The 9,658-nt window shown below is 42.7% G+C and overlaps 1 protein-coding gene and 1 pseudogene across 1 annotated transcript in view; one reads left to right on the top strand and one right to left on the bottom strand.

Moving 5' to 3' along the window:
- LOC132020273 (pregnancy zone protein-like) overlaps positions 1-9,658 on the bottom strand; it is a 46,716-nt gene that overhangs the window by 9,424 nt on the left and 27,634 nt on the right. Inside the window, exons 12-15 of the mRNA XM_059404466.1 lie at positions 5,063-5,162; positions 1,508-1,634; positions 586-814; positions 1-87 (exon numbers count right to left, since the gene is read on the bottom strand). Of these exons, the coding sequence (XP_059260449.1) occupies positions 1-87; positions 586-814; positions 1,508-1,634; positions 5,063-5,162 (543 nt within the window). The remainder of the gene's footprint in view (positions 88-585; positions 815-1,507; positions 1,635-5,062; positions 5,163-9,658) is intronic.
- Positions 2,014-2,174, top strand: LOC132020943 (U4 spliceosomal RNA; annotated as a pseudogene).

Genomic DNA, 9,658 nt, shown 5'->3' with positions numbered 1-9,658 from the left:
CTTATTTCCACAGATACAGGGAGTGTCTTCATTCTTTTTCACTAAGTCGGCTGACTTGTCAGGGAAGGCTTCCAGCTGCACACTGACCTATCCCCATAACCATGCACAAGTTTGAGAAAGAACACAAGTAGAGGGACAATAACAGGTGCAAGGAGCTTCAAGGGACAATGGGAACTAACTGAGAGGCTTTGGGAAATTGTTCAAACAAGGTAAATCCTGTCCAGCACTTTGTAGTTTAGATGTTGCCAATAGGGAGCTAAAAAACTGACAAGAACTGAGATAATTCCCAGGATTTAGGATTGTGCCAGCACAGCGAAGAGGTGTTTGCTTTAGTCAGAGTGGAAAAAAAAAATCAGGTGGAAATGAGGTCTGAATTTAGGAATACACAGGAAATATAAAGTCCCAAGTGAATATAACCTCACCTCAACCAGTGAGCTTTGCCCTTAGCAACTATCCCATTCCCAAATGAGGTTACACCATTCTTCAGCTATGATTTGCTGGCACATTACCTAGGAGACCTGGATATTAAATGGCAACTGGGTGTCTCCCTTCCACTTTTGCTCTCCTCCAGAGAAGTGTCCTTACCCGAATGCAATGGGCCAAATAGTTGAACACGGTGGCTTTCAGCGTAAAGGCTTCTCCTCGCACCACAGAGTAGGGGAGAGTGAGTTCCAGGAAGAAGGGCTGGAACACTTGAAGAGAGATGATGGGGGAGAGGCCCAGCCCTGTGGTTCCAGACAAGCAGAGTGCGCTGGCCTTCCACTCCGTGATGGTGTCAGGGACCTTCACGGCCAACTCACTTCTACCTGATAAACTAGAGAAGGGAATAAGAGGAAGTCTTGGGAAACAATCTTTTATTTTTTTTTATTTTTATTTTTTTTTTAGCACAGATACTAGCTGATAGTGTGCTAACCTAGTAACCCAGTATGGTTAACGCTAAACCTGATTACTAGTTTGGCACTGCTAGCGAGGTCTCTGAAAAGTTTTCCTTTCCTTTTAGAGACAAGGGTATTTTCCTACTTATCATGATTTTAGATATCTCAGGGCCAAATTAAAAAAAATATTGCATGTTACATGGGGGGTTAAGGAGGTAGGAGAAGAATAAATGAAACAAGATGGGATTGGGAGGGAGACAAACCATAAGTGACTCTTAATCTCACAAAACAAACTGAGGGTTGCTGAGGGGAAGGGGATTGGGCAAAGGGGGGTGGGGTTATGGACATTGGGGAGGGTATGTGCTTTGGTGAGTGCTGTGAACTGTGCAAACCTGGCGATTCACAGACCTGTACCCTGAGGATAAAAATATATTATATGTTTATAAAAAATTTTAAATAAAGTTTAAAAATTAAAAAAAAATTGCATCGTTGAGCTATGAGATCAATGAACTATGAACCTAAAAGTTTACCAGGAAGAAGTGGAACAGAACTGCAAGGCATAGGAACACCAGAATCACAGAGGGTGAGCCACATCTTTTCCTCAACGAAATTCTGGGCAACACCCTACTTACCTGAGTGGAACCAAGTCCCAGATCCAGGTCTCAGGGAAATACGTCCGGACTGTCTCTTTCACTTCCACAACGGGAGAGTTCTCTCTCGGGAGCACTGGTCCTCCAGCACCACTTGCTAGAGGAAGGACTGTGGCAGGACAATATGAGGGTCCCCGTGTAAACCTCATTTTTATCATGAATTCCTTAGAGTTGCCTAGTTTCTCAAGTAAAATGAGGTCATTTGCTCAGGGAATGTTTATTATTGGAATGGCCTAATCTACCAGCTTGTGACTTTGTTCATTCATCTATTTGTCTTCTAGGCAAGTGAATCCTATCGCTTCTTCAAAGAGACTGGAGGTAAATGTATTTTTCTCTGGACGTGAAAGCAAATGTAGCTCTCTAGAAGCTGATTATTCAAGGGGCAAAGGGAAGACTAAAGAGTAATTTAACACACCAAATACTGTTTTGATGCTGAAAGGATAATCACATGTTCTCCATTGGCAGGGAGAATCAAAAAAGAAGAGTGAAGCTTTGCGCAGTGGCAGTATCGTAGCCAATGAGGTTTATCCGAGGCACGATTATTGCTAATTGAAAAAAGAAGAGTGAATAGTAGCTACAGCAAGAGGATTTCAGAAATGTTTTTTGTTGTTCTTGTTTTTTTTACAGTGGTTGAGATATGGACAGAAACTCTAGGATACAGTAAAGTATGTATTACAGACAGCAGAGACTCAATAAAGAACTTCAGATTGGCTAGAGAAGACTTCACTGAAGTAGACTTTTAGATGATCCCTGGAGAAAGAGAAACAAAGGAGAATGGAGGAGGTATTTGATGGAAATGGCTCTATGAACACACATGCAGAGGTCAGAATTTTCCCTGCAGGGAAAATGGAGGAAGATGTCTAATTTAGGGCTGTGTTGAGTAAATAGTTGATGTATATAATGAAACACCATGAAGATTGGGACAAAAAATTAGATCTGTGAAGGTAGGAGTTAGGTTGATTTAAAAAAAAAAAAGTGATATGGTGCGCCTGGGTGGCTCATGGGTTAAAGCCTCTGCCTTTGGCTCAGGTCATGATCCCAGGGTCCTGGGATGGAGCCCTGCATCAGGTTCTCTGCTCTGCAGGGTGCCTGCTTCCTCTGTCTCTCTGACTGCGTCTCTGCCTACTTGTGATCTCTGTCAAATAAATAAATAAAATCTTTAAAAAAATTTAATTAAAAAAAGGTGATACTCTAGAGATCAGAAGATAGAGATCACAGGTATAAATATATAAATAGAAATGTGATACATATATTACATATATAAAATAATATCATGGGATATGCTTTTTTAGAACATTAAAGCAGTAATTCTACAAATTCTGAAAATAGTAAACGTTTATGAGAACTAAGTGACATGATAAAAGTAATATTTAAGGGTGATAATGCTTTTTGCAGTGTCCAGGACAGATTGAAATAGAGAAGGACTGGAGGCAAGAAGGTAATTTAGGATGGTTTTTAAGTCATTTCCTTCCTAAATAAGGAGGCACAAGACTAAGGTGGAAATGAAAAAGAAATGATGGATAGGTGACAGATACAAATGCAGAGTTTGCATAGAGCCTTAGAGAATATGTGGGAGAAGCATGCAAGGACTGGGCCTCTGGTGGTGGCGAAGAATTGGTTAAGCATTCAACTCTTGGTTTTCATTCTGCTCAGACTGTGATCTCAGGGTTGTGAGATCCAGCTGTGCTGGGCTCCAAGCTCAGCGGGGAGTCTGCTACTCCCTCCCTCAGAGCCCCTCCCCCTGTTCCAGTGAGACCTTTCCCTCTCTCTCTGTCTTGCAAATAAATAGAACTTTTTTTTTTATATATATATATAAAGGAATGTAATGATGGTACTCTGTTTTCAGGATCATTGTACGAATACATTTTCTCTTAGGACTGGAAAGAAAATACACCCTTGGTATTAAGAGGGATATGAAAATAATAGTGCTTTCAAATTATTTTTTTAAAAAATATACTATTCATGGAATCATAATTCTATTTTCTTCTTTTATGTTCGCACAAATGCTCAGTAACTTTGAGGTTGTCACTCTGGTTTTAGATTGGAAGAAACTGAGCCTTTGGAAGTTTAAATGAGCCTGTGAATTTTCAAAGTTCCATATGCCCTACCACGCAGGAGTATGACGAGAACGTGTCCCATTGCTCTCAGCACAGTGCTCTTTTTTTTGTACACAGAATTTTCTTTTTCTTTCTTTCTTTCTTTCTTTTTTTTTTTTGTATGCAGAATTTTCTTTCTGTTGAGGGAGTATTCTTAGTTACTCCCCTGTTGTCAATTAGAACATTATTCTTTGTCTTCTTAGGTAAATAATTCCTACTCTATTAAAGTATTTCTACTGTACTACAGTATGTGTTTATTTTTAAGAAATGCTTTACCCCAGCCCATTTCCCATTAAAAAGTAAGATTAGTAGATATCCAAATATGCAATGAGAAATTTCTCTAGGCCTGACAGCCATCAAAAAGATTACTGAGAATCTTTTCAACTTTCCCTCATTTGCAGATATACTTGAAACCCACAAGGAGACTTGTGGTATTTCTGCTGAAAGTTGGATTATTCTGTTTTGTCCAATACATCAAAACCTCTTTGTTTTGTTTTTTGTTTTTTCAAGAAGATGTGGTATACATACACAACGGAATACTATGCAGCCATCAAAAGAAATGAAATCTTGCTATTTGCGACAACATGGATGGAACTAGAGCGTATCATGTTTTTGTTTTTTAAAGATTTTATTTATTTATTTGACAGACAGGGATCACAAGTAGGCAGAGAGGCAGGCAGAGAGAAAGGAGGAAGCAGGCTCCCCGCTGAGCAGAGAGCCCTATGCAGGGCTCAATCCCAGGACCCTGAGACCATGACCTGAGCTGAAAGCAGAGGCTTTAACCCACCGAGCCACCCAGGCGCCCCACCTCTTTGGTTTTTATAAAAGAATGTCACACAGACAATAAATGTCTGTAGGATCCTTCTCATTTTTCAGTCTCCCTTGCCATAAGGGAAGACGTGATATATGCCACTTCCACAGCTGGCCACAAAAGGTCATGTGGAAACCACTCCTTTCCCGTGGTAATGACCTTAAATGTCACATTGGAGATGGAGTCATAGGTGAAACAAGAATGGGTATCCCAGACTCATTGATTGGTAATGAGCTGCTCCGGACAGCCACTGGACTCAAAAAGCAGTTTTGTATGAGCAGAAAATAAAACTGTTATATGCTTGGACACTGAGATGTGGGGGTTTGTTTTACTGCAGTACAGTCTGTCTTACCCTGACCATGTAGGTGTTGAAACCACCCTGGATAAGAAGGATTCGAAATAGAAAGATTGCTGAAGGCTGGGACAAAAAGACAGTCAATTTTGAGATTTCAGAGAGAGAGAGAGAGAACAATAATTGCTTTAAAAATCAGATTTTTTGGTGGGAGGGCATGTGATTTGGGGGAAACTTACCAAGAAGTTGGTCTAGAGTCACAACATTTATATTCAGAAAAACATCATCCCCCCACCCCCCGCTGATTATCCTAGCAGGTAAGTAAATCTCATCCTTACCTTCTGGATAGGTCATAGGCATTCCTGGATACGGCAAGAACGACGGACAGAAATGCAGCTTGCGGATTCTTGAGTTGGTAAAAACATTTAATCCTGCGGACTGGACGAAAATTAATTATGAGAGCACATTGGCAAACCAATCTTGAGAGTGGAATATTATCTTACGTTTGGACCGTAGGGGCCAAGGGCAGTGTGCCCCAAGATATCCCACATGGCGTTTGATTATTTTGAGTTAAAGTTATTTGGGGGACAGCTGGTACAAGGACTCTTAGTCCCTTCTCTGTCCCTCTCACAGCAGGAAACACATCTCCCGTGAGAGGTGCACGCCCTGTACTAGGAATAATAAAAAAAAAATCCTTATCACCAGAGATAGAAACTTTAAAGCCAAAAAAGCCCTGTTAGTTTTGTTTTCTAATCCGTGACCTCAAGCCAAATTCCACTTAGAATCCTAAAGCTCTCAATCCTCTGTTTTCCTTACCCTGCCAATTTCTCACAAATGGATTGTGTCTTTGTCTAAAAAGTGTAAAAGCCGGGGGCTTCTTCATTTCTTTAGGCCTCGGTTTTGTTATTGGACTTTCATGAACACATAATGACACTGTTTTTTGTCTTTTTTTAATCTCCAGTTAATCTGTCGCATGTAAATGTAATTCTTAGTTCAGAAGGAAGACTCTGAAGGAGGGTAGAGGAAGAATTTTTCTTTCCCTACACTATGACACTTTCATTATTTTATGCACGGAGCTCATCCTCATGAAAATTCTACACAATAGGGAACAGAGCTATTTTACAAATAGGAAAACAGAGTCATGGAAAGTCGAGTGCATCCAGTTAGCAAAGAGAAGTTGGGTTCAGAACCCATGACTCCTGATTCCTATTTCCGAATTTTGTGTATTGTAAACTGATGCCCCTTTAACTATCTTTTGCATCCAAGAAGCTAAATAAACACGCTTGGATGTTTATCTTCCCTTTCTTTTCTGGCCCCAAACAAATATAAGGTAGGCAGATGGCTACAGGATAGCCTGACCCCTACAGTCCACCTGGTCCCAGTCATCTTTCTCTTCAATACTAGTCACAGGCAAATACTACTTGCTGTCTTTGCTCAGAGTACCGGCAAATTGTGGGACACTGAGGCACAGCTGTCCATGGTGGCGGCCACATGGAACACGGAGAAAGATGTCAGAAATACGTGTTTAAAGACTGTCGGAGGCAGGCCCCTGGCCAGGGCCTGCCTCCAACATTAAAAGATGGCGCCTGGCTAGATGCCAGGTTAGGGTTGCCTCATGAGACTAAGCAGAACGCCCAAAGAGGATGTAAACAGCATTGGTTGCTAGCGAAGTTGTTCGTTTAGGTGCGCAGCCTGATTCGCTCCCTCCTGTACCCTGCTCGCTGATTGGTCATGTAAGTGTATATAAGTGTGTAGACTTGCGGAAATAAAGAGAGAGAAGATGCATCTGAACTGGGGCTTCTTGTCGTCCTTGCGGGTCGAGGGCGATAAATGGCGCCGGCACCCGGGAACTAAATAAAGGAATCTTGCAAGGTAATCCGCGGTAAAGCGGGGAGTTAATGTCGACTGAAGTATATGCGTGTAAAATGTTAATGTGTTAGTTAGTGTCTTTAACGTCCGCATCTGTTGTCTGTGTGTTCATAATGGGATCTGAAGTATCTAACGTGCGGTTGGAAGGGTCTTTAAAAGACCTGCTGAAAGCCAGTGGAACTTCACTAAAAGCAAAAACTGCTCAGGCCTTTTTGAATACAGTGGAAAAGGCGGCTCCATGGTTCCTAGATGAAGGCTTGCTAAACATACCTCAATGGGACCACGTAGGGGAGGATTTGAAGAAACAGGACAATAAAACGCCTTTGCCACCCGGGACCCTGGCAATATGGACCTTAGTCCGGGGATGTCTGGTGTGGCCTAAACCCAAATTTGAATCAGCTCTACAAGAGGGAGCAGAGGCATTGGAGGAAGTGAAAGAGGAATGGTCTTCTCGTGCCTCAGAGGGGAGTAGTTCTAGTGAATCATATACCCTAGGATCACTCACCATAAACCCTTCAGTAATGTAAGGCTTATATTCACTGATGGATCAAAGCAAGGAGTAGGAGCTATAGTTACCAAAGAAGAGAGTTGGACCTTCCTATTTCAAAGCTCCTCTCCCCAAGAAACCGAGCTCACAGTGATAAAAGCATTTCAAATGTTTCATCAAGAACCCTTCAACCTTTTATCAGATAGTAGATATGTGGTGCTGGGACAGGAAGGCTCCATTTTATATTGGCCACATACAAGCTCATACAACCTTACCAGGCCCCATGACAAAAGGTAATCGGTTAGCAGACTGCTTAACCAGAGGAGAATTTGTCTTTGCCATTGAGGACCCGGTGCAACAGGCAAGACATTATCATAAGCTGTTCCATGTGAATGCTTTAACTCTTTGCCTCAAATTTAACATAACAAAAGCACAGGCACTGGACATAGTAGTCTCCTGCAGAAATTGTGTGACCTTACTACCTGCACTGTCCTTGGGGGTTAATCCTAAGGGCTTGTTACCTAATCATATATGGCAAATGGATGTCACACATGTTCCAGAATTTGGAAAGTTAAGATATGTTCATGTCTCTGTAGATACCTGCTCTGGAATAATTTTCGCCTCAGTGCATATGGGTGGGGGGGCGGAATCCAGAGATGTTATCGCCCATTGCCTACAGGCTTTCATGGTATGGGGAAAGCCACACCAGTTAAAGACAGATAATGGCCCAGCCTACACCTCACAACCCTTTAAAGCCTTCCTACAACAACTTGACATTCACTTGATACATGGAATACCCTATAACCCACAAGGACTGGGTGTTGTGGAGCGCGCGCATCTTACAATAAAAAATGCGCTTTATAAACAAAAAGGGGGAATAGGGGACACCTTCAGGTCCCCTAAAGATAAACTGAACACCATTCTCTTTATTTTGAATTTTTTAACATTGGACGAAATGGGTAAATCAGCTGCAGACAGACATGCAAGTAATGCTGCTGCTCCCCCTAAGCTTTAGTACTTTGGAAGGACATCCTCACAGAAAGTGGAATGGACTAGATCCAGTGTTATTATGGAGTAGGGGGTCTGTATGTGTTTTTCCACAGGAAAAGGAAACTCCAATTTGGATCCCAGAGTGGCTGGTGCATGCAGCCTTGCCTCCGAACACCAGTCATGATGCTGAAGATACTGATGATAACTCTGGGGGATGCTACACCTCCTGTGGCAGACTCACGCCAGAGAGCTGTGGGCAGTGGTTAAAGCATGGCCATATCCTTTACCAGTGACTAACTCTTCTCTCATATTCCCTCCTCTCCTTTTGATACATGGCAGGTCTGTAACTTGCTAGGAGCATGTACTGATATCTCAGCAGTGTCCATGTTAAAGGGTGGCAAGTTCCTCAACTGTTCTATAAACAAAACAGTTGATGTGTCTAGTCCCAATAATATTACTTATCAGCCCACTCCCATATGCGTCTCGCCACCATTCCTTTTCCTTGTAGCAAATGATAGCGAGCTGAATGATACGTTGAATTGCATTAAGAATTGCTATCTTTCCCAGGGCTGGAATGTCACGGCCTTCAAGCTGGCTGTGATTATGCGTATCCCTACCCATGTTCCTATCCCAGTTTCCATTCCAGAGGACAAGTTACCGGTGGTGCTATCCAGAAAGAAGAGAGATTTTGGTATCACAGCTGCCATTGTGACAGCATTGGCTATATCTACAGCAGCTGCCACGGCAGCAGCAGTCTCGCTTGCTACAACTATAACCACTGCGGAAGCTGTGAACACCCTTGCAGAAGGAACGGTGGCTGCCCTTCAAACACACTCAGATCAATGCACATCTGCAAGCAGGAATCCTGATAGTCAACCAGAGAGTGGATTTGGTTCAAGAACAAGTGGACATATTGGGGGCCTTATTGGGACTGGGATATATAGCACCCTTCCTGGCAATTTGTGTAACTCCCATAGCCTATACTAATATGATTGACTTACAGAATGTCTCCTAACAGCTCTCCCAATACTTGCAGGGGAATTGGTCCTCAGAATTCCCAAACTATACTCAGCACTGCTACTAGGCATAATAAGGATAAATAACACCAGAGTTGAGCTTGCTACCCTCCCAGAGATAATCAAAACATTGCAAGATGTGTTAACCTTTAGGAAACAATGGGCTAGCATAATTGGTCTGATGACAATCCTCGTAGTGGGCTTGATTCTGCTAGTAAGGAAACTGCAGATTTGGAGGCGACAGCAACATAGGCAACAGCAAGCCCTGGTGCAGGCCTTGTTAGCCATAGAGGCTGGAACATCCCCCCAAGTGTGGCTAAGTATGCTGGATCGGTAGTCAACGATGGGTAAGATTGGTGGGGGAAATATACCAACCTAAGACAGGACGCAGATCATTGATATCTGCCGTCTGATGATGGGTAAGGATATTCCCCACCACTGACAACCTAAGACAGGCACGATCCCTGCCATAAAAGAAAAAAGGGGGAGATGTCAGAGGCAGGCCCCTGGCTAGGGCGGCCTCCGCCATTAAAAGATGGCGCCTGGCTAGTTGCCAGGTTAGGGTTGCCTCA

This window comes from Mustela nigripes, chromosome 6, assembly GCF_022355385.1.
Source record: "Mustela nigripes isolate SB6536 chromosome 6, MUSNIG.SB6536, whole genome shotgun sequence".
NCBI classification, from domain to species: Eukaryota; Metazoa; Chordata; class Mammalia; order Carnivora; family Mustelidae; genus Mustela; species Mustela nigripes.
The sequence above is the reverse complement of the archived record's forward strand: the minus strand, read 5'-3'. Positions and strand labels throughout refer to the sequence as shown.